The 27,822-nt window shown below is 39.8% G+C and overlaps 1 protein-coding gene and 1 long non-coding RNA gene across 3 annotated transcripts in view; one reads left to right on the forward strand and one right to left on the reverse strand.

The window, feature by feature from the left end:
* Window positions 1-1,166: 1,166 nt before the first annotated feature.
* On the reverse strand, window positions 1,167-20,294 carry LOC131280427 (uncharacterized). The gene is made up of 3 exons (XR_009188014.2): window positions 20,166-20,294; window positions 3,536-3,625; window positions 1,167-2,129 (listed from the first exon to the last, which is right to left on the reverse strand). It is a non-coding gene; the product is annotated as an uncharacterized lncRNA (long non-coding RNA).
* A 33-nt stretch (window positions 20,295-20,327) lies between these two features.
* RPF2 (ribosome production factor 2 homolog) overlaps window positions 20,328-27,822 on the forward strand; it is a 76,442-nt gene continuing 68,947 nt past the window's right edge. The window contains exons 1-2 of one of the 2 annotated variants that reach the window (XM_004461213.3): window positions 20,328-20,425; window positions 22,948-23,080. In XM_004461213.3, coding sequence (XP_004461270.1) covers window positions 20,403-20,425; window positions 22,948-23,080 — 156 coding nt within the window. In that variant the 5' untranslated portion in view covers window positions 20,328-20,402. Of the gene's footprint in view, window positions 20,426-20,569; window positions 20,709-22,947; window positions 23,081-27,822 lie in introns of those variants that run through there. The other variant, XM_004461214.4, reaches the window with a different exon arrangement.

Consider the following 27,822-nt stretch of genomic DNA (forward strand, 5'->3'; position numbering starts at 1 on the left):
ACATTGTCTACTTGTTGGCATACAGTTCTTCATAGTATTCATTTATGATTTCTTTTTAAGATTTATTTTATTTTTCTCCCCCCTGCCCCCCCCGCCAGTTGTCTGTTCTCTGTGTCCATTTGCTGTGTGTTCTTCCGTGTCCACTTGTATTCTTGTCAGCAGCACCAGGAATGTGTGTCTTTTTGTTGCGTCATCTTGCTGCATGTGTGTGGCGCTCTTCCTGGGCAGGCTGCACTTTTTTCGTGTGGGGCAGCTCTCCTTATGGGGTGCACTCCTTGCGCATGGGGCTCCCCTACACGGGGGACACCCCTGCGTGGCACGGCACTCCTTGCGCACATCAGCACTGCATGTGGGCTAGCTCACCACATGGGTCGGGATGCCCTGGGTTTGAACCCTGGACCTATGTGGTAGGTGGACACTCTTATCAGTTGAGCCAAATCTGCTTTCCTGATTTATTTCTGCTAGGTCTATGGTAATTTCACCCTTCTCATTTCTGATTTTATTTATTTGCATCTTATCTTTCTCTTTTTTTGTTAATCTAAGAGTTTATTGATTTTATCTTCTTGAAGAACCAACACTTGGTTCTGCTGATTTTCTCTATCATTTTTTTATTCTCCATTTATTTCTTTTCCCTTTTTCTTTTTCTTCTTACATTTCTCAATTAAATGCACTGGATAAATGAAAAAATTTTTTGAACATTCAATATGTTACATAATATGTTTGATTTATAGTAACACAATCATACAGTATTTGTCCTTTTGTGTCTGGCTTGCTTCACTCAACATAATGTCCTCCAGTTTTACCCGTGTTGTCATATGCTTTACAATTTTATTTCTTCCTACAGCTGCACAGTATTCCATCACATGAACACACTACAGTATATTTATCCATCATCAGCTGATGGAAACGTGGGTTGTTTCCAATTTTTGGCAATCATGAATAATGCCACTATGAACATTGGTGTGCAATGTCTATTCATGTCACTGCTCTCAGTTCTTCTGGTTATACACCCAGTAGTGGTATTGCAGGGTCATGTGGCAATCTACATTCAACTTCTTTAGGAACTGTCAAACAGTCCTCCACAGAAGCTGTACCATTCTGCATTCCCACCAACAGCGAATACGTGTTCCTATCTCTCCACATTCTCTCCAACATTTGTAGTCGTCTGTCTTTTTAATAGTGTGTTGCTGTCCTCTCTGAACGCTGCGGCCGGCGTGCGTGGGGAGGGGGCAACGGGGACGACCAACGAGGCTTAAGCCCGGATGAGTGACAAACAGAGCAAAGATTCACACACAGTGACCACTCTGGAGATGCAGGCTCATGGCGCAGGTCTGGTTTATTGAAAAAGTGCAGTGGTATATATGGGTGAGGGGAGGTTGGATGGTGTGTAAGAATTGGATTGGTTATGTTAATTTGATAAGGCTGACTGGCTCCAGAGGTCTTGTTACTGAGGACAGGGGCAGTTTAGGCGGGCTCAGTGGTTGTTTATTTGAGCACTTCAGCACCATCTTTGAGGAGTGGGTCTTTTGTCTCACCCACAATTCCCCCATTTTTGTTTTTTAAAAGGCATAAGGTAGCGGCATTGCAATTTGTGATTGGGTAGACGTCAGAGTGACTGTGCCTGTCTTAGGTTGTCACCATCTAAAGAGAATCTTAGGTTGATTTCTCCTGCAGGTGATCTTACCCGTCACTGACTACCAACCAAGCGCACTGATGTGACTATCAAGGGTGACCATGCTGGACTTAGGTTGTCACCATCTAAGGAGAACCTTACCCGTCATTGGCTAACGGACAAGTTAAATGGCCGTGCCTGTCTTAGGTTGCTTCTTCCCGCAGGTGATCAACCTGTTATGGACTGCTAGTCGTTGCATTAATGCTGCTCTCCAATCATGTTGATAGGCTCGCTATATATGCATTATATTGTCTTTGGTGAAGTTGTGGAGCACTTTTTACAGCTTGTTATAAAGGTTGGGAAGTACACAACTTGTGAGGGGAAAGGGGGAGCGGGTGTATGAAGGGAAAGAGTGCGGGGTAGAATGAATGCTGGTGGTGGAAGGGGACGCTCTTCACATAGTGGTCTCGCATTCAGGGTCTGCTTGTGGGAGTCGCTGGTAGGGAGCGAGCTGTAACTGAAAAAATGTTATTTTGGTGATGTTTTGCAGCTTTTTTGGGAGGAATTTAATGATAAAGGGCACTATAATGAGAAGAAACATGATTAGAATGAGGGGACTGAGTATGGGGGCAATCCATGCTATGAGAGGGGAGGAAACCCAGTCGAGGAAGGAATTTTGACTTCGTTGTCGTTTGATCAATTCATCGCATAGATTATTTATCAATATTTCTGTGATTCCAGATTTATTAACATAATAGCAGCACTCCTCTCGGAGGAAAAGACAGGTTTCTCCTTTTTTAGCTGTGAGTAAATCTAAAGCTCTTCGATTTTGTAGGGTAACTTGGGCGAGAGAGGTCAACTGGCGTTGCAAGGAATAGAGAGAATCTGTTGTGGTTTCTATTAACAATTGCAACTGAATCCCAAAGTTTTGGGAGGTGATAATGTTATGATCTAGGGCGCCTCCAGCAGTTGCAGTGGTGGCAACTGAGGCAGTGAGGCTTAATCCTACTAATATAGGGAGGAAGGCAGCTCTGTGACACAGATGGGGATAGTAAAAAAAAGGGGATAGTTTGCCTTCTCCATAGTATGTTAGTTGCGGGTAATGGCTACTAGGATGCAAGGCCCCACTTTTATAAAATAGAGCATTCTTGGTTATAGTTAATTTTCTAACCATAAACACATAAGGATCTTTTACACACGATTGAAAATGATGAATTTGATCTAAATGCAGATATTGATCATTCTTACTATTATTCCCAATCCATTTTATAGTAGGAGCTATTCCTAGAAAAACTTTCCATAGATTCTTCTGCTTGTGTATAGATGTAATATTACACCATGGAGAAGGGATCCATTTCTTTTTCTGTTTCCAAACACTATTATTTTTAGTAAAAATTTTTTGTTGTCCTTTACTATTTAGACCATGCCAAATAATTTGTCATTATATTTAATGGGACTCCCCATAGGGGCACTTTCCCACACTATTCCATAGGAATCACTAAAAACGACAGATCCTCTTCTTATATGGCACTCTTGCCATCCTTCTTTACCCCTACTGTCTTTTTGCGGACAATCATACGTAGGATTTTTGGTCATGATTAAATTGTAAGAGAGAAATAAAGTCACAATAAACTGAGTATTATTTTTGAAGATAATTATGGCCCGATTTTTAACATGCATACAGGAAGGATGTTTACCAATGCATAAGGGTCGATGATCAAATGGTAATGCAAGATTATAGATTCTTTGTCCTCCTTCATGGGGTTTAATTGGCAACTGATTATCAATTGGTCCAGGGAATATATGGGTCTTATTTAGATATATATGCAAGAATGGATCTTTTCAGGTTAACACTCTAAGTAATGGGGGGTTAGGTATATAGGCCCAAAAAGTGTAATTACTGGCAGCTTCCTCATTACTTACGATCACCATCATCAGAAGTTGCAGGAGATCCCATCTCTTCATTCTGAGGTTTAATCCTCTTCGCAGGTAACCAAATTTGTTCTCCATTTTCTGAAATGATAAGAGCATAGCCTTGCCCCCGTACTTTAATCCTGCCTTTTGTCCATTCATTGCTTAAAATATCTTCCCAGAATATTGGTTGATCTTCAATTCCTGTGTCACTGTAGATGTTGTGACATTTTCCAAAGTGATATTCCGCAGGTGTCAATGAATTATAAACATTAAGTAAATTTAAAGTAAATAAAGCTTTTGCCAATTGATCTTTTGGTGTTATAATACCATCATCTCCCCCTTTTTGTTTTAAAAGCATAGTTTTTAGGGTATGATGGCTGCGTTTAACTATGGCTTGATCTGTAGGATTATATGGAATATGAGTAACATGCTGCATAGCATACATAGAACAAAAAGAAGCAAAGGACTTACTGGTACAAGAAGGACCATTGTTAGTTTTAATTTTTGAGGGGCATCCCATTACAGCAAAAGCAGACTACAAATGGGAATGAACATGATGAAAACGTTCACTACTTTGTGCAGTAGCCCACAAAAAATGAGAGTAAGTATCAATGCAAACATGGACATATCGTAATTTACTAAATGATGGTATGTGAGTAACATCCATCTGCCACAGTTGATTAGGAGCCAGGCTTCTGGGATTAGTCCCAGCCTGAAAAGGCACTGTAGTTAAGGGTCTACAGGTGGGACAGGTGCGAATAATTTCTTAAGCTTGATGTTTTGTTAGTTGAGGAAATTTATGTCTAAGTCCCTTAGTATTAATATGAGTTAATGCATGATATTTATTGGAATTTTGCAAACATCCTACTAATAAATCAGCTCTTGCATTTTGGATAGCTAGAGGACCAGGAAGGGAAGAATGAGATCGGATATGAGTAATATATATGGGCTGACTTCTTTGCTGAATGAGGGCTTGAAGGTCAGCAAAAAGTTGAGACAATTCATCAGTAATAAAAATATGAGCTGTTTCAATATGGCTTACAGTTAAACAAACATATTCAGAGTCAGAGACAATATTCAAGGGCTTTTGAAACGTTTGTAAAACCTTAATGATGGCTGAAAGCTCTGTGCGTTGAGCAGACGAATAAGGAGTTTGCCAAACTTGTTCTTTTTGAGAAGTAACATATGCTGCTTTTTTATTACTATTACTATCAGTAAATACTGTACAAGATGGTTGGGCTATGCACATAGCCCTGAAAAGCACTGCAAAAGTTTATTGTTGGGTTTTTTACAGATAGAGGAATGCAGCTAGCTTGATTTGTCTAAGAAGACACTAAAGAAAGTCTTAGCAAGTTTTAAAACAAAGTGATAGCAATACAGTTAGACATTAACTTTTTGCAACAAACTAGCAGTGTTTGGGATTGCTGCATACTACAGTGTTGTTACTTTAATCTATGGTAAGAGGTTGTTTCTGTGACACATACTCTTTTATAATAATTAAAACCATAAATAATCACATTGTACTTCTCTTTAATATTATGTTGAAATATTGGTAATTTTATAGACTTTTAAGCATTTACAGAAACTTTTTACTCATACAACTTTAATTAACAGAGGGTTAAAGAAGAAGGAAAAAAAACCTGTTAATTTTATAACACTTTTAAACACCTTCTATTCGACTTATAACATATTAAATGAACTCAATTATTACTTTAATTTTTCTTTCAAGGTGAAAGAACAAATCTTTTATAATTAGTTTGGAATAAAAGGCTACTTTTCAGGATTTGATTTTGAGAAAGCAGTTTTGAACATTATGTTCCTTTAAAAGAGATAAAACTTTCCTTTTTTGGAACACCGAGGAAATGATGAGGTTAAAGCACAAGAAGCTATTTTGATGAAACAGACTTTTGTATACTGATTATTGAGGATAAAAACTTTTACCAAAACAGATTAATGATTTGAGAGGCTTTGAGAAAGAACAAAATTTTAACTTTGCATTAGTATACTACTTGATATTGAAACTTTTAAAACTTTATAGACAGACCCATCAAATCTTAATTTTAATCACAAAAATTCCTTTTCCATGAACCTTTTGCACTTTTAGTATTCACTCAGGTTTTGTTCCATATTTTACTCTTTCTTAATAACCAATCATTTTATCTTAGGACAAAATCATCTCCTATTTCTTTAATAATAAAAACACATTCCATATAGCCCACATACGAAGTTATCAGGCAAACTTCTTACAACATATAATACCATCAACACTAAACAAGCTTGTTAAAATAATAAACTTTTCTTCACTTTAAATACTTAGTAGCATGCAATATTAGAAACAGTCCCCTAGTTGGCAGGGGAGGCTGGCTGCTGACGAGTTTTCCTGTTATAAAATTACCTTTTCCTGTTATAAAATTATTATTATTATTATTAATTCAGGTTTGTTTAATAATGACCTTTTGGAATTAGCCACTAAAACACTTTAAACAATGCTTCATAAAACTCCTTATAATTATTTATAACCATATAGACTATAATTATATTAAGACAAATTTTACCTTCATAGAACACATTTCCTTACTTAAAGTTACCACAATACTTCCTATAACTTGTCACATGCATTTAAGTTCCAAGAGTTTATGAAAATTAGCCATCCTACTTTAGGACAAAACACATTTTTTAGAAAAAACTTATTAAATTTCAGTCAGCATTTCCACAAACTTTTAACCATCTTTAATATTCATTTAAGTTTTACATCCTTCATTTTATCCTGTGAAGAAAAATAAACTATTCATTTCAATCTAGGCAAGAACAACTTTTTATAAAAAGACTTATAGTAATTTTGTTAATCAAGACTTATAATTTTTATCATTGTAGAGATCTTATTAACATATAGACTTATCTATTAATATAAGTGCTTACTTAATTTTTGGCCATTTGAATAGAGCTCTTTTTAAAAATTTTTATTAATTTATATTACCATCCAGAGGTATCAAAATATACACTGACATTGAATGAACAGACACAAAACAATTACAACACATTAACAGAAACATACAGTTTACAATTAACTCATAATTCTTACTTTCTTGGTATAGCTGTTTTTAAGTTCTCCATTATATCACATCTTAGATTTTACTTTTTAAGAGTTCTTCTGGAATCCATGTTGCCTGTAACATGCAAGCTTGTGCTTGGAAACATTTTTATTAGTTTAGCTATGGTCAAACATTGTTCAAAGTATGGGGTGGGACAACTAGCCTGAACCCCTGGAAGGGTCCACTGTTCCTCACCTTTCAAAGTATCTGGGGGGATGGCTGTTATTCCGTTAGTAATGTTGCGGGTACCTACACGTTCGGCTTCATCATAATAGAGAGCTTTCCAGGTAATATAATCTCCGGGGGTTAAAATAGCACGGGCTAGGTTTTTCCAATTAGTAGTTGTATTATGTGCATGAGAAATGCTGTCTAATAACATCTGAGCATAGGGGCTATTAAGACTGTCTTCTTGAACGGCTTTAGGAAGGTGAGTAATGGTTTTATGATCCCAAGGAGCCCAAAAGGGAGGGGAACCGTCATTGTGGTAATTTACCCGAAAGAAGTGAGGAGGAGTAAATGGATGGTGGTTAGGGACAGTTGCAGTAATCGGAGCTGAAAGAGGAGGTGTAGAAGGCGTGGCAGTGAAAGAGTTAGGCTCCGGCAGTTTCAGAAGTGAACCGGGACTATGAGGGGGTGGAGTTTCCTGGTGCAGGGATATAAGGTCTTTGTTAGGCTCGGTAGGAGGGGGAGGCTCCTCAGTAGAGGACTGCTAGCTAGGGGAAGCAGTGTAAGCTGTAGAGGAGGGGGAGCTGGTTTCTGAAGTCAAATTGATTAGAGGAGGATACAGAGGATTATATTTGGGGGGAGGGGTGGTGAGGAGATGGTTTTGTACGCCCTAAGGTGGCAAGAGGGATATCAGGGCCAGTGTCTAGCGGGGAACCTGTAAGGCAGCCGTGAATAGCTAAAAGAGCGGGTATGAGACCAAAAGAGAAGGTTTTGCCTTCGTGGGCCTCAGCGGATCGGACTCGCCTGAGCAATTTAGCCCAAGTGGCAGGATCCCATATTGCAGTGGTGGAAAGCCATGGGTTAAACGGACAACTATGTCCCAGTACTGACTTAATTCTTTTTCAGTGATCTTAATGCGTCTGCTGGCTAAAAGGGCATGTAGGGCGCGGGCTTGGGGTGCCTTCTCCAATGAGGAAAGGTTTCCCACCTGGAGGGTCACTTACCAACTGCGGGAAGAGTTGATTTCGGACCTGCTGAAGTTTGGGCAGAGCCCCACGTTGGGCGCCACTTGTTGCTGTCCTCCCGGAATGCTGCAGCTGGCGTGTGTGGGGAGGGGGCAACAGGGACGACCGAGGAGGCTTAAGCCCGGATGAGTGATGAACAGAGCAAAGATTCACACACAGTGACCTCTGGAGACGCAGGCTCATGGCGCAGGTCTGTGGTTTATTGAAAAAGTGCAGTGGTATACATGGGTGAGTGAGGGGAGGCTGGATGGTGTGTAAGAACTGGATTGGTTATGTTAATTTGATAAGGCTGATTGGCTCCAGAGGTCTTGTTACTGAGGACAGGGGCAGTTTAGGCGGGCTCAGTGGTTGTTTATTTGAGCACTTTAGCACCATCTTTGAGGAGTGGGTCTTTTGTCTCACCCACAATAGTGGCCATTCTGATAGGTGTAAAATGATATCTTGTTGCAGTTTTGATTTGCATTTCCCTAATCATTGTTGATGTTGAGCATTTCTCAATGTGTTCTTTTGCCATTTGTATTTCTTCTTTGGACAAATGTCTATCCAGGTCCTTTGCCCATTTTTAAATTGGGTCATTTTTTAAAAATTTGAATTGTTTTTTGAATTGTAATATCTCTTCATATATATGGATATTACATCCTTCTCGGACATGTGATTTCCAAATATTTTCTCCCATTGAGTCAGCTGCCTTTTCACCCTTTTGACAGAGTCCTGTGAGGTACCAAAGTATTTAATTTTGAAGAGGTCCCATTTATCTGTTTCTCCTTTTGTTACACATGCTTTGGGTGTAAGGTCCAAAGAAACCATCACCTACCACAAGGTCTTTAAAGTGTTTCCCTACATTTTCTTCTACTGCTTTCATGGTGCTGGCTTTTATATTTAGGTCTTTGATCCATTTTGCATTAATTCTTGTATAGGGAATGAGATGGGGCCCTCTTTCATTCTTTTGGTTAGAAATATCCAGTTGTCCCAGCACCATTTGTTGAAGAGACTATTCTGTCCCATTAACATGAACTTGGTAGGTTTGTCAAAAACCAGTTGACTTAATTCTGGATTCTCAATTCTACTCAACTGATTGATGTGTCTATCTTTATGCCAGTACAATGCTGTTTGACCACTGTAGTTTTGTAATATGTTTCAAGGTCAGATAGTGAAATTCCTCCCATGTTGCACTTCTTTTTCAGAATGTTTTTGGCTATTCAGGTGTACTTTCCCTCCCAAATGCATTTGGTAATTTGCCCTCTTACTATAGTTTTCCAAGAGCTTGACGCCCATAATGGTTTTTGTCATGACTTGCCTTGACTCTCCCCTGCATCTCTCTTTTTTGCTCTGTCATCATCTTGCTGTGTCACTCCCCACATGGGCCTGGCACACCTTTACCAGGAGACCCTGGGGATCTCCCATATGGTAGACATAAGCCCAATTGCTTGAGTCACATCCACCTCCCCATTTATGCCTTTTATCGTCTTGAAGAATTTTCTTCTTTTCCTATCTTTTGCAGTGTTTTTATTAAAAAAGAAAAAGGAGCTGGATTTTATCAAATGCCTTTTCAAACGAATTTGTGAGTCAAAAGCTGAGTCAGCTTTAGGCTGTGTCCCTCTCATTCCCCTTTTCCAGGTAGGTGTGTCCTCAGCAATCAGTCTTGACTAGAAGAGAGCGAGATTGCGAGCATCAGATTTTTCCAGTCCTGTGCCAGCTCCTGGGGCAAACCACAGTGTGGTCCCACACAGCCCTTCCAGACCAAATTTGTGGGTCAGAAGCTGCGTCAGCCTTAGGCTGTGTCCCTCTCTCTCACCTTTCCTGGGGTGGTAGATTCCTGGAGCCCCCTTTGTCTGTAGCCACAGGCCCACAGGCCTGAGAATTCTAAAGTGTCTTTGTTGTGGGGGTATGTATTAGTCAGCCAAAGGGGTGCTGATGCAAAATACCAGAAATTCGTTGGGGGTTTTTTTTGTTTTTGTTTTTTGCTGTTGTTTTTAGATTTTTAATTTTTTAAAATTATTTCTCTCCCCTTCCTCCCTTCCTTGCCCCTCCCCTCCCCCAGCTGTCTGCTGTGTCCATTCGTTGTGTGTTCTGTGTCCGCTTGTATTCTTGTCAGTGGCACTGGGAAGCTGTGTCTCGTTTTGTTGTGTCATCTCTGTGTGTGCGGCACCATTCCTGAGCAGGCTGCACTTTTTTCACGTGGGTGGCTCTCCTTAGGGCGTGCACTCCTCGCGCATGAGGCTCCCCTATATGGGGGACACCCCTGCATGGCACGGCACTCCTTGCATGCATCAGCACTGCACGTGGGCCAGCTCACCACACAGGTCAGGAGGCCGTGGATTTGAACTTTGGACCGCCCATGTGGTAGGCGGACACCCTAGCCATTGGGCCAAATCGGCTTCCCCGGTTGGTTTTTATAAAGGGTATTTATTTGGGGTAGGAGCTTACAGATACCAGGCCATAAAGCACAAGTTACTTGCCTCACCAAAGCCCATTTTCACGCAGTGGAGCAAGATGGCTGCCAACGTCTGCAAGGGTTCAGGCTTCCTGGGTTCCTCTGGGCGCAGCTCCTTTGTTTTCTCCACAAGGTCAGCTGTAGACTATGAGGCTCTCTAGGATTTGCCTCTTTTCACAAGGTCAGCTGTAGACTATCAGGCAAATGGCTCTGTCTCTCTCCCTGGGGCTCCAGCTTCACCATCAAACTCCCACATCAAAACTCCAACATTAAAAGCCCTCATCTCTGTCCTTTGCTATGCCTTGTATCTGTTAGGCATAATGGTGTGGCCCAATCAAAGTCCTAATCATAACTTAACCATGCCCAGGTACAGACCAGATTACAAACATAATCCAATATCTATTTTTGAACTCATAACCATATCAAACTGCTACAGGGCGGGTGTTGATAGCATCAGCTGCTCATTTCAACTCATAGTTCTGTCTTCGTGATTCCCTCCTTTGTTCCTCTTTTTCCTAGGTGGTGTCCAGCCTTGCCTGGTGTCCTAAACCTTAAAAGGTCTTTTTCCAGGATATTTCAGCCTGACCTCTAGCTATTTTTTCTGGAGAAGAGAATCCTATGTCTTTCTGGTCTGCCAGCTTCCTCTAAATCTCTATTTCATTTATTTCTCCTCTAATCTGTATTTATTTTCTTCTTGCTTTGGGAATGGTTTACTGTTTTCTAGTTCCTCCAGGTGTGCTGTTAGGTCTCTGATTTTAGCTCTTTCTCCTTTTTAAATATAAGCTCTGAGGGCCATAAATTTTCCTCTCAGCACTTCCTTTGCTGTGTCCCCTAAGTTTTGATATGTTCTTATTTTCAATTGTCTTGCAGTATTTACTGATTTCTTTTGCAATTTCTTCTTTGGCCCACTGATTATTTAAGATTGTATTATTTAATCTCCATATATATATGCATTTTCCCCTTTTCCATACTTTTTTTTTTAAGATTTATTTTTTATTTATTTCTCTCCCCTTCCCCCCAACCCCCCTGTTGTCTGCGCTCTGTGTCCGTTTGCTGCGTGTTCTTCTTTGTCCGCTTCTGTTGTTGTCAGTGGCACGGGAATCTGTGTTTCTTTTTGTTGCGCCATCTTGCTGCGTCAGCTCTCCATGTGTGCGGCACCATTCCTGGGCAGGCTGAAATTTCTTTCACACTGGGCGGCTCTCCTTACGGGGTGTACTCCTTGCGCATGGGGCTCCCCTACACGGGGACACCCCTGTGTGGCATGGCACTCCTTGCACACATCAGCACTGCATGTGGGCCAGCTGCACACGGGTCAAGGAGGCCCGGGGTTTGAACCGCTGACCTCCCATGTGGTAGACGGACGCCCTATCCACTGGGCCAAGTCCGCTTCTTCCATACTTTTTTGATTTCCAACTTTATTCCATTATGATCAGAGAAAGTGTTTTTGCGTAATTTCAATGTTTCTTAAATTTACTGACATCTGACATGTTTCAGCATATGTTTTATCCTGGAGAAAGATCCATGAGCACTTGAGAAGAATATATATCCTGATGTTTTGGACACTAATGCTCTATAAATGCTATTAGGTCTAGCTCATTTATGATATTATTCAACCTCTCAGTTTCCCTATTTATATTCTGTCCAGATGTTCTATCTGATGCTGAAAGTGGGGTGTTGAAATCTTCATTATTGCAGAGACATCTATTTCTCCCTTCAGTTTTTTTTTTTTAAAGATTTATTTATTCCCTCTGCCTCATTGTTTGCACTGCTGTCTGCTCTCTGTGTCTGCTTGTCTTTTTTGTAAGAGGCACCAGGAACCAAACCCGAGACCTCCCATGTGGGAGGGAGGCTCCCACTGGCTTGAGCCACCTCTGCTCCCCATCTGTTGTGTCTTTCATTGTGTTACCTTGTGGTGTCTCTTCATTGAGTCACCTTGTTGCATCATCTTGTTGTGTCAGCTCACCACACCAGCTTGTGTCACTGTCTTGCTTGTCTTCTTTAGGAGGCACCAGGAACCAAACCCAGGACCCCCTTTGTGGTGGGCAAGTGCCCAACTGCTTGAGCCACATCTGCTTCCCTCCCTTCAGTTTTGCCACTGTGTCTTACGTATTTTGGGGTACCTATGTTAGGTGCATAGATATTTATTATTGTTATTTTTTGTTGTTGAATTGTCCCTATTAATATATAATAACCTTCTTCATCATCTCTTAAAACAGTTTTGCATTTAAAATCATTTTATCCTATATTAGTATCACTACACCTGCTCTTTTTTGATTGCTACTAGCATGGACTATCTTTTTCAACCATTCACTTTCAGCCTGATTTTGTCCTTGAGTCTAAGGTGAGTCTCTTGTAGACAACAAATAGATGGCTGATGTTTTTTATCCCTTCTATCCGTCTATGTCTTTTAATTGGGGAGTTCAATCCATTAATGTTCAGTGTTACTACTATGAAAGCATTACTTAATTCATTTTATCCCTTGGCTTTCAATAATTGATAGAACTAGGCAGAAGATAAACACGGAAATAGAAGACTTATAAAAACTGTAAACCAATTAGACCTAGCAGATTCTACAGAACACTCTATCCATCAACAGCAGAATATACATTCTTATTAAGGACACATGTAATATGCTGCTAACCTAACCTTAGGTTAGGCCACAAAATAAGTCTCAATACATTTTAAAAGGTTGAAATCATATAAAGTATGTTCTTGACCAAAATGAAATCAAAGTAGAAATCAATAAGGGATTGAAATCAAATTTAAAAATATGCAGAAATTAAACAACACAACTCCTAAATAATCAAAAGTTTACAGAAGAAATCACAAGGGAAAGTAGAAAATCCTTTGAGATGAATGAAAACAAAAACCCAATATATTAAAACCTATGGGATACAGCTAAAATGGTGCTCAGAGGGAAATTTATACCTATAAATACTTAAATTTAAAAAGAAAATATCAAATTAATAACCTAAAGTTTCACCTTAATACACTGGAGGAATAAGATCAAACTAAACCTAAGGAAAGCAGAAGGAAATAAACAATAATTTGTCTAAATGATTAAATGGAAATTAATAGAAAATTCCAGTTAACTCATGTATTAGTTTCTTGGACTGCCATAACAATTACCATAAACTTGGTGTCTCTTTTTTTTCAAGGAGGTACTGGGGATTGAGCTTGGGACCAACCACTGAGCTACACCCGCTTCCCAAACTTGTCTCAAAACAACAAAAACTTATTCTTTCACCATTATGGAGGCCAGAAATCTGAACTAAAGGTGTCATAAGGGAGGCAGTCTGTCTGGAGTCCCTAGGGGATAGTCCATTCCTTGACTCTTCTAGTTTCTGCTGTCAGCAATCCTTGACTTGCGGCTTTGTGGCTGTATCACGCCAGTCCTTGCCTTTGTGGTCACATCATTTCTTCCTCTATGTATCTGTGTCCTCTCTTCTTCTGCATCTTATAAGGACACTTGTCATTGGATTTGGGGCCCACCCAGGAAATCTAGGATGATTTCATCTTTTTTCCCCCTTCCTTTCTCCTGCTGTTTTGCTATCTGTGTCCATTTTCTGTGTGATCTTCTGTGTCTGTTTCTTTTTGTCTTCTCTTCTTGTTTTCTCCTCTAAGTTTCTTCACCAGGATTCAATCCTGGGGACCTCTGATGTGGGAGAGGGGTTACCCATCGCCTGTGCCACCTCAGTTCCTGGTTTCTACTGCATCTCACCTTGACTCTCCCCTGCGTCTCACTTTTTTGTTGCATCATCATCTTGCTGTGTTGCTGAGTGGGCATGGCTTAACCACGAAGCCCTGGGGATCAAACTCAGGCCCTCCCATATGGTAGATGGAAGCCCAATCACTTGAGCCACATCCACTTCTCTGATTTAATCTTAAAATCCTTAATTTAATTAAATCTGCAAAGACACTTTTTCCAAATCCAGCATTCACAGATTCCAGAGATTTTGACGTGAACATACCTTTATAAGAGCCACTACAATCCACTACAGAATTTCCTCTGACCTCTAAAAGTCATGCCTATTATACACTCAGAATATATTCACCCCATTCCAATATCCCCAAAAGACTCCATCCATTACAGCATCAACTCTAAGTCAAACAGCCGATCTAAATATCTTCAGCTCAAGAGTCCCTAAATTCATAATCTAAGTCATCTAAATCAAGTATAGGTATATAATTTTCTCTCCATGTGTGGACATGTGAAATTAGAAAAAAATGTTATCTGCTCCCAAGATACAATGGTGGGACATGCATCAGAGAACAGTCACAGACAATCTAAGCTGAAAAGGTAGAAAATGGAAGGAATGAAAGGGTCAGAGATCCCAAGCAAGTCTGAAACACAGCAAAGCAAACTGAATTAGCTTTCAAGGTCTAAAAATAATCCTCTATGGTTCAATGCTCTTCCCTCTAGGCCTGCATCTCCATTCTCTGGGCCTGTCTCTGCTCCCCAATCTCTGTGAGACTCAACTTTTTCCTCTGTGTGTCTATGTCTTCTCCTCTTCTGTCTCCTCTAAGGACATTTGTCATTAGATTTAAGGCCCACCTAGGTAATCCAGAATGACCTCATCACAAGATACTTAACTAATTACATCTGCAGAAACTCTTGTTCCAAATAAGGTAATGTTCATAGGTTCTAAGCATTTGGATGTGAACATATCTCTTTTTTTTTGGAGGGGGGAGGGCACCATCAACCCACTACAACTTACAAATAAAGAGATTAAATTTTGTAAAAAAATCTCACATATAAAATACCAGGGTCACATAGTTGCACTGAAAAATCTGCCAAATGTTTAAAGAATTAATGGCAGTCCTTTACAAACTCTTAAAAAAAGCAGAGGAAGGAACACTCTCCAATTCATTCTTTTTTCTTTTAAAGATTTATTTTACTTACTTATTTCTTCCCACCCCTTTGTTATTTGCATTTGCTATGTGTTGTGTCTTTGGGAGGCACCAGGAACTGAACCCAGGACTTCAGTGTGGGAGGGAGGCTCCTAATTGTGTGAGCCACCTCTCTTCCCTGCTTTCTTGGGTCTCTCATTATGATTTCTCTTCTTGTGTTTCTTGTTGCAGTATCTTGTTGTGTCAGCTTGCCACACCTGCCCCTCACACCAGCTGACTGTCTTCTTTAGGAGGCACTGGGAACCAAACCATGGTCGCCGGGAGCCTACCATGGTCAGATGCCTGAGCCACATCCACTTTCCCCAATTTATTTATTTTTTTTAAGATTTATTTTTTATTTATTTCTCTCCCCTTCCTCCATCTCATTGTCTGCTCTCTGTGTCCGTTCACTATGTTTTCTGTGTCCGCTTGCATTCTTGTCAGCAGCACTGGGAATCCGTGTCTCTTTTTGTTGCATCGTCTTGCTGTGCCAGCTCTCCATGTGTGCAGCACCACTCCTGGGTAGGCTGTGCTTTTTTTGTGCAGGGCAGCTCTCCATACAGGGCACACTCCTTGTGCGTGGGGCTCCCCTACGCAGGGGACACCCCTGTGTGGCATGGCACTCTTTGCACACATCAGCACCGCGCATGGGCCAGCTCACCACACAGGTCAGGAGGCTCTGGGTTTGAACCCTGAACCTCCCATGTGGTAGGTGGATGCTGTCTCAGTTGAGCCAGATCCACTTGCCCCCAGTTCAATTTTGATGGCAAAGCCAGACAAAGATTTCACAAGAATATAAAACTATGGACCAATTTCACTTATGAATATAGATGCAAAAATTCACAGGAAAATACCAGCAAACTGGAAACAGAAACATCCAAAAAGGATTATATATCATGATGAAGGAGGACTGATCCCAGGAATGGTAGGTTGGTTAACCATATGAAAATCAATCAGTGTAAAATTATGTAAAATACGTATTAATATAATAAAGGACAAAAACTACACAACCATCTAAATAGATGAAGAAAACTATTTGACAAAATTCAATAACCCATTCATAATAAAAATATTCAATAAACTAGGTATAAAAGAGATATTCTTCAACCTGATAAAGGGCACAATGAAAATCCCACAACTAACATCACACTTAGTGGTGAAAGACTGAAAGCTTTCTATTTAAGATCAGGAGCAAAACAAGGAGGCTGCTCTAATTTATTTCTATTTTAATATTGTTTTCAAGGTTCTAGCTAAGGCAGTTAGGCAAGGGAGGAAAAAAAAGGAATACAAATTGGAAAGAAAATGAATAAAACTATCTCTATTTGTAGAGGTCATGGTCTTGTATACAGAAAATCCTAAGGAATACAGACATACACAATACCATAAAAGCTACAAAATAAGTTCAACAAGGTTGCAAGATACAAAATCAATATACAAATATTGTATTTCTATATAGGAGCAATGAGGAAATTGAAAATGAAATTAAGAAAACAATTACGTTTACAATAGCACCAAAAAGAATAAAATACTTGGAAATAAATTTCACAAAAGAGTGCAAGATTTGTGCAGTGATGCTACAAAACATCACTGAAAGAAATTAAAAATCTAAATAAATGGAAAGACATCCTATGTTCATACTGAAAGACTTAACTATTAAGATAGCACTACTACCCAAAGCAATCTACAGATTAGATCCCTGTCAAAATCCCTGCTGCCTTTGTTATAGATTAAGATGTTCATCCCAAAATTCATATGGAAACTCAAAAGACCCAGAATAGCCAAAACAATTTTGAAAAATAAGAATGAAGTTGGAGGAATCATACCTTTTCATTTAAAAACTTACTACAAAGCTACAATAATCAAGATAGTGTGGTACTGGAATAAGGACAGACATATTGATCAATGGAATAGAAACAAGAGTCCAAAAATAAACATTCATGTTTATGGTCAGTTGATACTTGACAAGGGTGCCAAGACAAATCAATGAGGGAAAGAATAGTCTTTTCAACAAATGGCTGAGGGAAGGCCCAACAGTGCAGCCGTCCAAGCCATGAGACTTGCGCTACAAGACAAGGGACTATGAGTAAACTCTAGCCCCCACATGCCCTTGAGTAAACTCAGGGATGGTCTTCAAAGCACTGAGTCATGGGGTGAGGACAGTGCGCATGCACCGTGCCACCATTTCATCTCCTTCCGCCATTTTGTCTAGTAAATCTATAGTTACCATCAATAGACATATTGCTGTCCCAACCAATCAGATAATGTTTCCACGTTCACCCTATATAACTCTCGTTCACTACCCTTTCCCCAGACTTGCTCGCAGATCACGCATAAGCCCGCGCGCCCTGGCTCCCCCGCTTCTGCCAATAAAGGTATCTACTTCTCCTGGCCAGTGGCTTGCATGAGTTTGTAGCGCGGTCCCCCTTCGCTGACTAGCAGCCCCAGCCAGCAGTCCTCGGTGCACGGCTGGTGAGGTGTGGCGACAGCCGGTGGCTAGCGAAGGTGGTGCGAGGAAGGCTTCCAGCAGCCACCACGGCGGCAGTGGCGGAGAAAGTGAAACCAACATCCGTGCCCGTGGTGCAACTCCCCGCTGACAAATGGCCTTAGGGTAACTAGATAGCCTCATGCAAAAGAATGAAATCAAAATGTATACGACCTAAATAAGTGCTAAAACTTAAAAACTCTTAGAAGAAAATATAAGCATTAAACATTATAACCTTGGTGTCTTAGATATGCCACCACAAGCACAAGCAATAAAAGAAACAATGGGTAAAGTGGACTTTATCAAAATTGAAAACTTTTGCACTTCAAAGTATATTATCAAGAAAATGAAGGGACGTGGACATGGCTCAACTGATAGAGTGTCCACCTACCATATGGAGGTTCCAGGGTTCAATACCCAGGGCCTCCTGATCCGTGAGCTGGTTCATGCACAGTGCTGTTGTGTGCAAGGAATGCCACGCTATGCAGGGGTGCCCCCGCATAGGGGAGCCCCACACGCAAGGAGGGCACCCCGCAAGGAGAGCCGCCCCGCGTGAAAAGTGCAGCCCACCCAGGAGTAGCACCACACACGCGGAGAGCTGACACAGCATGATGATGCAACAAAAAGACGCGGTGTCCCAGTGCCGCCTGACAATGCAAGCGGATGCAAAACACAGAGCGAATGGACACAGAGAGCAGACAAGGGGGGGGGGGGGCGGGGGAAGGGGAGAGAAATAAACAAACCTTTAAAAATAAAAAGAAAATGAAAAGACAACACTTAAAGTGAGAAAATATTTGCAAAGAATATATGACATAAGGGACTTATATCTAGAATATATAAAGAACTATAACAATAAAAGACAACCAAATTTTAAGAAATGTGAAGGATTTGAATAGACATCTCTCCAAAGGAGCTACAGTTCTCCCAACACACAAAAAGACTGCTCAACATTATTCACTATCAGGGAAATGTAAATAAAAACCATGAGATACCATTTCATATCCACTAGGATGGCTATAATAAAAAGATGGATAATAAAAAGTGTTGGTAAGGATGTGGAGAAATTGGAACCTGTGACAGACTGAACAGTAGCTTCCTCAAAAGTGTCTATGTCCTAATCCTCAGAATCTGTGAATGTTACCCTGTAAGGCCAAAGAGATTTTGTATATGTGATTAAATTAAGAATCATGCAATGGGAAGATTATCCTGGGTTATTGAGCTGGGCCCAGTATTATTACAAGGATCATTTTAAGAGACTCAGGAGTGTCAGAGTTAGAAAAAAGAGAAAAAAATGTGAATATGAAAGCAGAAACTTGTGTAATGTACTTTATGATGGAGAAAGAGGCCATGAGCCAAGGAATGCAAGCAGCCTTTCAAAGACTGCAAAGCAAGGAAAGAGATTTTTCCCTGGAGCTTCAGGAGAAATTCAGTCCTACTGACATGTTAATTTTAGGTACATAAGAATAATTACAGAGGGGGATGGTAGGAGGGGGAACCTCTTATGTTTTTTAACGTAACGTTTTGTGTGATCTATTTATCTTAAAAAATACAATAAAAATAATAAAGAAGAATAATTACAGAATTTTGACCTCCAGAACTGAAAGAGTATATATGTATATGTATATATATATATATATATTTCAAGTTTGTGGTAATTTTTTACATCAGCATTGGGAAAGTAAGAACAAACTCTCATATTACTGGTGGAAATATAAAATGGTACAGTCACTTGAAAACTGTTAGCAGTTCCTCAAAATGTTAAACATAGAATTACCATGTGACCCAGCAATTCTTCTGGAGAACTGAAAACATATTTCCACACAAAAGCTTGTACACAAATGTTCAAAGCAGCACTATTAATAATAAACAAAAGTGGAAACACCCCAAATGTCCATCACCTGATGACTAAATAAAATGTGGAACAACCATAGAATGGAATATTATTCAGCCCTAAAAAAAAATGAAAGCCTGAACATGCTACGATATGCATGAACCTTGAAAATAATTATGCTGAGATAAAGCAAACTCAGGTGGTCGCATATTTTATGAATTTATTTATATTAGAATAGGCAAATCCCTAGAAACTGAAAGATCTGTGGTTGCCATAGGTTGGCACATGAGGGCAAATGGGGAGTGACTGCTACTGGTACCCAATTCTTTTGGAGGTGATGAAAATGTTCTGGAATTACATAGTGGGGAAGGTTGCACACCTCAGTAATGTACTAAAAACCACTGAATTGTATATTTTAAGAGTGCATTTTATGGTATGTGAATTATATCCCATTAAAAATTTGGGGAAAAAATCGCCACCAGAGTATTATTTTCTGATCACTTTCATGTTCCAGTCATTGCGGCAGTCACACATTGCCCTCCCTCATCTCTTAATAAAAGGTGTTGATTTCACATTACTAAGTATTTTTAGTTACTACCTACTGTGTTACCTTGCATTAGCACCCTAGGGGATTCCGTAAATATAACACCTGACCTCTGAATACCTGACACCGGGTAGACACGCAGCAAGAGGCAGATGATTCTTAATAATATTTCTCACCTGGAATTTCCGCGAAAGAGGCAAATCAAGAACTAACTTTTATAGTTCTTGTAACTACGGCAACCAAACAACAAAGGACTCAACCAAAATGGCTGCCTACGCATCTAGGAGCCCGCTGCTCGGCGGATTAAGGAAGCGGGGACACGCGCAGCTTCCGGTTCCGCCCGTTCCCAGGGTAGGCGTATCTCGCGTACCGGCGTCGTGCACGTGTGTCGCCGGGCTCGGGTTGGGGTAGCGATGGACGCTTTGGATCGAGTAATGTAAGTTTGCTGGATTCCCATCCCGGGAACTCTGGGGAGAGCGACTTTTGTGACGGGAAGGAGTGATATTACCTTTGCCCCGTTCCTGTACTTCCTCATGCTCTTTGCCATTCGGGCCCGGGTTGGGGCCCAATGATGCACTAGACTCGGTCTCCGCTTGTGCCGGCGACTGGGGAACAGCATGTAAGCGACTAGTGGGAGCTGCGGGACGGAGGAGGGACAGAAACTTTGCTCGCTTTCATCCCAACAAAAAATGTCTGGCTTCCGAAGAAGTGTGAAGAAGGTAGCCTCGGAATCTGGTATTTCTGGGTTACGTTCCGGGCGAGTTCAGTCAACGTATTGTGACTTTGGGATATTTAATCTTCCCGAATATAGGTTTCCTCTGTAAACTGTCGGATCATAACAGTCCTACTTCTCTGAGTTATACTTGAGATGTCTGTTTTAGACTCGTTCAAAAATTATTTATTGTGCTCCTAAACATTCCTGCTGTTATTTGGTATGGTTTTCTTCCTGCCATTTATCTGGGCTAACATATATGAAAACGACAATTTCCCCTTTTAGTTTACTAATTCAAAGGTTTAGTTATTAATTCAGAGATTTTTCTATTCCTGTAGGTGTAGGGACTAAAAGATGAGTAAGACCAGTTTACAGTCAGATTGGAGAATATACAGTTAAAACTTGTAAAGTGCTGTTTGCTAAAGAGAAGTAACAAATTCATGGTCTATAGCATATAGCACTTTTGTTGCCATATAGACACACTAGGTATTTCTTGATTTAGTGTTAATATTGTATAGCTATCAACCAGTAAATGAGAAGAAACTTTTTATTTGTTTGACATTTTATCTGGGGGAATTTTTTAAAAACAAATCAGTTTTATTGATATATATTAAGAAAGCATAAATTCACCCAAAGTGTACAGTCAGTCTAACTTGGTATAACCACATAGTTGTGCATCCATCATTTCAGTCATTATTAAAGCATTTTCATTATTTCAATAATACTAATAAAAGACAAACAAAATTCTTCACCTCCCAGTCTCTCTTTGCTTCCCCTGCTATATATACTTGCTATTTCTGCCTATTCTTGCACATTTAAAAAAAATATTTTAAGCAGTTTTATTGAGATATATTTACATACCATATGCTCTAGCCAAAGTACAGTGGCTTTTAGTATAATCAGTGTTTTGCTTTAATCACCACAAAATAGTTTTGAACAATTTCATTACTCCTAAAAGAAAACCTGCACACCCGTTAGCAGTCACCTCTCAATTCCTTGGGGAAAACTTTTAAAATCTGTCTGGGAAACTAAAGTGTGTGTGTTCTATTTTTCTTTTCCTTCCTGAAATGTCCCTAGGACTGGAAGGAGGGTTGTATTTAATTAAGACAGGGGTTCTTAACAAGGATCCGTGACTTTGAATTGAAATACATAAGAACATTCTTATGGGGACATGTTGGTGCTGGTGTGATGTATTTATTAAATAATACACAGTATAGTGTGGTCTTAGTAAGGGTCCATGGTTTTCACCTGACTGTCGGGTCTGTGGAACAAAAAAGGTTAAGAACCCCTGATTTAAGAGAAGAAATTCTTTCAGTGGATGCTGAAAATTGTTGGAAAAATAAGATGCTTGCTGTAGAGGAAGCAAAGGTGACAGCCTTTTTCCTGAACAGAAATGTATAAAAATGAGTTCCTCCTGCTGTCACATCTTAAAATGAGAGTAATGGACTTGTTTCCCTATCGTAGTTGACAAGGTGATTGATCTAGATGTGTTTTCAAATCTGGAATTTTTAAGATTGGCCGACTTATTAGCTGTGTGACCTTGGACAACTTACCTCTCTGTCCTCAGTTGCCTCATCTATAAAATGAGATGATAATAGTCCCTATCTCATAGGATTGCAGTGAGAATTAAGCCTTAATATAGTGACTATTAAAGTGTCAGTCATCATTCTTCCCCTTCTGTGGCAATAATGTTCGACGTTCTCTGCTGTAATGATGGATTGAGACAGTATATACTTCTTGGCGGAATTTGTGATCTTGAACTTGGGAGAAAGAAGCAGTCCTTCCTTTTGTGTTTTAATTCATAGGCTATTTTTAGTAACTGCTCAGAGGTTTATCAGCAGTTTTATGTTTAATTCTTTGGACAAGTACAGTTTAACTGCTTTAAGATGGAAGAAAAAATTGTGGAGTAAAATAGTTCAACAGTAGTTATTTGAATTCTTTATTTTTTTTAGTTTAAAAAAAGGTTTAGATAAAAGGAGTAATAAGAGAACTCTGGGAAATTTCAAATGAAAGCTTTCCTTTTTTATCCAAAATTAATAAAATTAACATTTAACAGTAATAACTGAAAATCTTTTACTAATATCTCACTAAAAATTGAGATTTTTTTTTTAATGTTGGAATCTTAACTGATAAATATGTTAATATAATGTCTCATTTTGTTTTTAGTAATCTACATATCAGTCAAGTCATAGTTTTGAAATAAAAAGATGTTTTAAGCTGTTTTGAATTGTGATTTTTCTGAACAGAAAGCCCAAAACAAAAAGGGCCAAGAGATTTCTTGAGAAGAGAGAACCAAAACTCAGTGAAAATATTAAAAATGCCATGCTGATTAAAGGTGGAAATGCAAATGCAACAGTGACACAAGTACTTAGAGATGTGGTACGTATATATGTTTATTTTTTAATTGGTATTGAAATCATTTTAGGAAATTTCAGCATACTAGCTTAAGCTGCTGGAGAAATACATATATAGGTTTACCTGGTCTTAAGAACTATAAGCCTTAGAGAAAAGCTAAAGTTAGTAGTTATTTGCTTTGCCAGAGCACTGACTATTGGTTTTCCTTGAAACTAATTATTTTAGTAAATTTTAACTAGTTTGAATTACTAGAATTTGATGTGCTCACACTTTAGGAACATAATTTGTAAGCAAAATATTACTGTGTATTTATTCATTCAGCAACACCAGTTATTGTGCTAGGTGCTGGGGATTAACAGATAAGACACATTCCCTCCCGTCAGTGAGCTTAGTGTGGGAGACAGAGAAGTATAAAACTTTAATTCACTGGAATTAAGTGCTGTGTTGGAGGCATGCAAGTAGTAGGATGGAAGGCAGTTAAAATCACATTGGAGTGTCAGGGTAGGTTTCCCAGAGATGACACTTAGGTTTCATTTTGAAGAACTTGGAGCAAGGAGGGAGAGGGAAGATGAAGGCTTCCAAGGCTAAGGAAAAAAAGGCTTGTGCAAAAGGGAGTGTAAAGGAGCATGATGCACTTGGGGAACTGCTGATAATTGGGGATGACTGAAGGAAGTGCACTCAGTAATGCAAGAAGTGGCAGGGATCAGATTGTAACATGGAGTTTGAACTTTATTGTTAAAGCTCTGTGGAACCATTAAAAGATTTTAAGTGAAAGAGATGATCATTCCTTTTAATTGGCTGGATTGGAGAGGGGTGAGACCCAGTGTAGGAAACTAATTAGGCTATTGCTGCCATTCAGATGAAAAATATCTAGAGTCCAGTGGTGGCAGTAAGAATGAAAGATGAAGAAGAAGAGATGTTGAGTGCTGTGACCCACACAGCTGAACAGGTTCCTGAGGAGGGAGGGGTGCGAGGCTGAAGAAATGAAAGGCACAAAATAGCGGAGGCCAGGTGGACTGTGAAGAGCTTGCAGCTACCTCAGGTGCCTAGCTCGATCACGCACTTTATTATATATCATAAGTGGAAACAGCATATTCAGTGGTTCTCACAGGAAGTTGCATTTCTAGATCACTACAAATATAAAAAGTTACTCTTTTATTCATTAGCCCTCTGATAACACAGTTTCCTTAGAATTCTTACCCATGCTCAGCATATTTTGTTCAGCAAATAACCTTACCCAGAGAGCACTTCCTTCTTTATCTACATTCTTCCTGTGAACCTTGGAGCCTGCTTTGCAGGCTTCCGGGGACCCTGCTTTGCAGGGCTCCCCACAGTTGAGGATAGAAGAATTTGGGCATGAGTGAGAAGTAAGACTTTCTAGATTTCTGGCTTGAGTGCCTCATGGTAATAATGCCAATTAGAGAATATAGCAGGTAGACCAGGTTTGGAGGGAAAGGTGAATATGTTCAATTTAGGACATACGGGTAAGAAAAATAAAAACTGTAAAACCGTGATTTTCCTACCTCTAAAGCCTTTTATCTAGCCCATTGTCTGGCACATTGTAGGTGCTCAGTGAATGTGTAATCAATGAATAAGAGAAATAGTTTGTATAGATATGTAGTAAGTTGACTATTTAGGTCTTGAGCACAGCATGTAATTTTTAAAAATTATTATAAATTTTATTTTTAGAGAAATTTTAGATCAGAGAAAAGTTACATAAAAAATATAGGTGATTCCCATATTACCCCACCCACCTGCGTACATATTTTCCCCTATTATTCACATCTTATATTAGTGGGGTACGTTTGTTACAATTGATATACCAAATTGAAGCTTTGCTACTAATCACGGTCTGTAGTTACGGTTTACATTTTGTGCTATATAGTTTTATAGGCTTTTACAAACATATAATGTCATGTACCCACCATTGCATTATCATACAGAACAATTCCAATGCCCTACAAATGCCCTATGTTCTACCTATTTATGCCTTTCCTTCTTCCTTTCTGAACTGCTGGTAACCACTGTCTTTTTTTCTAACCACTGTCTTTATATCAATGTTAGAAGTTCTTCTGTTACTACATGATAATACCGCAGTAGCAAATCTACATTGGTCCATGGTTATTCCTGCCCCCTTATGTTTGTTCATTACTCAGTCTTCAGGAATTTGGAATAATGCCTCTCCACTTCATTTTGAGAGGGGCTTAGATATTATGGGGTAGATGGAAGGAAGGAACTGTTTTACTTACAGTTTTAAATTCTCCCTGTTTTGGGGGCTGTGGCTTGTCCATCATCATCATTTTTTTAGTTGTTCTGGCAACTACCTGGAGAGCAGGTTTTGGCCACAACTCTGCTGGGATTCAGGGTTCAACCAGTATATGAACAGTCCAAAGATAAAAGACTCTGAGACATGTATTTAACAGGTATAGTCAGCACATTGATTTTTTTCCCTTATTTCTTTACTTATTTTTATTAGAGAAGTTGTGAGCTTACATAACAATCATTCATAATGTGCAGAATTCCCATATATCACCCCTCCATCAACACCTTTCATTGTTGTAGAACGTTTGTTACAGATTAATAAGCACGTAGATTTTTTTTTGTGTTAAATCAATTAAACTTTATTAAACTCCCTATAGTTTATAAAGTATGATAATCAGTTCAGGTATTTGAATGCCTAAAGTAAGCTTATATTTTTTTTTTTCCCACACTTTTTTGATATGTTTGTCCAATGTCATGGTGTTGACAGATTATAGCCCCTGTCTTTCCAGGAGCCATGAACTTCATTGATGAAGTAAAACACACTCAGACACACTAAACAACAATTTATAACGCTACTTAATTGTTGTCATAGTGAGGGCAAGATTAGAAGTTTAAGGAGGGAGAGATCAGTGTGGATGGATTTTGTGGATGGAGAGGCTTCCTGAAGAAATTGAGACTCATATTTGTTCATTAAGTGGAGGTCTAGGCTAGGAGAAGAACATTCCAGGCTGGAGGTCATTGAGTGGCACAAGATTCTGAGACAAAATTGAATGCGGGATCATTAGGTAAGTAGGCTGGTTCTTACCGAACCTTGAAGAGCTTGGTGAAAAGTCTGTGCTTAATGTTACAGAGAGTGGAATATAGGCAGTCCCAGATTAAAGCTCTGGTTTAGAAAAATCAATTTAGAGATAGGATTCAGAACATTTTCCAAGAAGGGGAGATTAATAACTTTGTTTGTGTTTGTTTTTTTTTTAAAGATTTATTTATTTATTTAATTCCCCCCCCCCCCCCCCGCCCCGGTTTGTCTGTTCTCTGTGTCCATTTGCTAGTGTCTTGTTTCTTTGTCTGCTTCTATTGTTGTCAGCGGCACGGGAAGTGTGGGCGGCGCCATTCCTGGGCAGGTTGCACTTTCTTTCGTGCTGGGCGGCTCTCCTTATGGGCACACTCCTTGCGCATGGGGCTCCCCTACACGGGGGACACCCCTGCGTGGCAGGCCACTCCTTGCGCGCATCAGCACTGCGCATGGGCCAGCTGCACACGGGTCAAGGAGGCCCGGGGTTTGAACCGCGGACCTCCCATGTGGTAGACGGACGCCCTAACCACTGGGCCAACTCTGTTTCCCGAGATTAATAACTTTGTTATGATATAAGGTCAAGACAGTTTGGGCTGATAGCACTAAAAATAGAAAAGAATGATTGTCTTTAAGAAGGATGTAAGGATTTGAAAGTGAGTTAATACAGCAATAAGTGAAAGAAGCTAGAACCCCCCAAAAAAGTAAATAAAGAGGAACTTTTTAAAAAATATGAAATGGTAGAATATGCAAACTAATCTGGTGACAGGAATCAGAATAGTGGTTACTTGGGGTGGGAACAGTATTGACTGGGGAAGTGGTGTGAGGGAGCTTTCTGGGTGATGGCAGTATTCTGTCTTGAGAGTGGTTTGGGTAACTCAAGTGAATGCATTTATCAGAGCTGACTAAATTGTACACTTCAGATCTAAAAGCATTTCACTGTATCTAAATCTCTTAATTTTCAGAAAGTGAGTTTACTAAATTTTTTTTTTTTTGTTTACTCCACATTTATTCCTTTTTATTTTGAAGATTTAGGTATTTATCTTCCCTCCCCACCCCCCGCCCCAGTTGTCTGTTCTCTGTGTCTATTTGCTGTGTGTTCTTTTTTTTTTTTTTTTATATTGACTTTGTAATAATATTACATTAAAAATATATATGTGAGATCCCATTCAACCCCACCCCCCCAACCCCCTCTCCCCCCCAACAACACTCGTTCCCATCATCGTGACACATCCATTGGATTTGGTAAGTACATCTTTGGGCACCTCTGCACCTCATGGTCAATGGTCCACATCATGGCCCATACTCTCCTCCATTCCATCCAGTGGGCCCTGTGAGGATTTACAATGTCCGGTGATTACCTCTGAGGCGCCATCCAGGGCAGCTCCATGTCCCAAATACGCCTCCACCTCTCATCTCTTCCTGCCTTTCCCCATACCCTTTGTCCATTATGTCCACTTTTCCCAATCCAATGCCACCTCTTCTATGTGGACATTGGATTGGTTGTGTCCATTGCACCTCTATGTCAAGAGGAGGCTCAGATTCCACATGGATGCTGGATGCAATCCGCCCATTGTCAGTTGTAATCACTCTAGGCTCCATGGTGTGGTTAAATTTTTAAAATCTAGTTATTGTATCTTTGATTTTTCCCTTTCTCCACATCTAAAATACCAGCCAGCAAAATCTATTGACTAAATGTATAGTATCTGGTCAT

The sequence above is a fragment of the Dasypus novemcinctus genome, chromosome 11, assembly GCF_030445035.2.
Source record: "Dasypus novemcinctus isolate mDasNov1 chromosome 11, mDasNov1.1.hap2, whole genome shotgun sequence".
Lineage (NCBI taxonomy): Eukaryota > Metazoa > Chordata > Mammalia > Cingulata > Dasypodidae > Dasypus > Dasypus novemcinctus.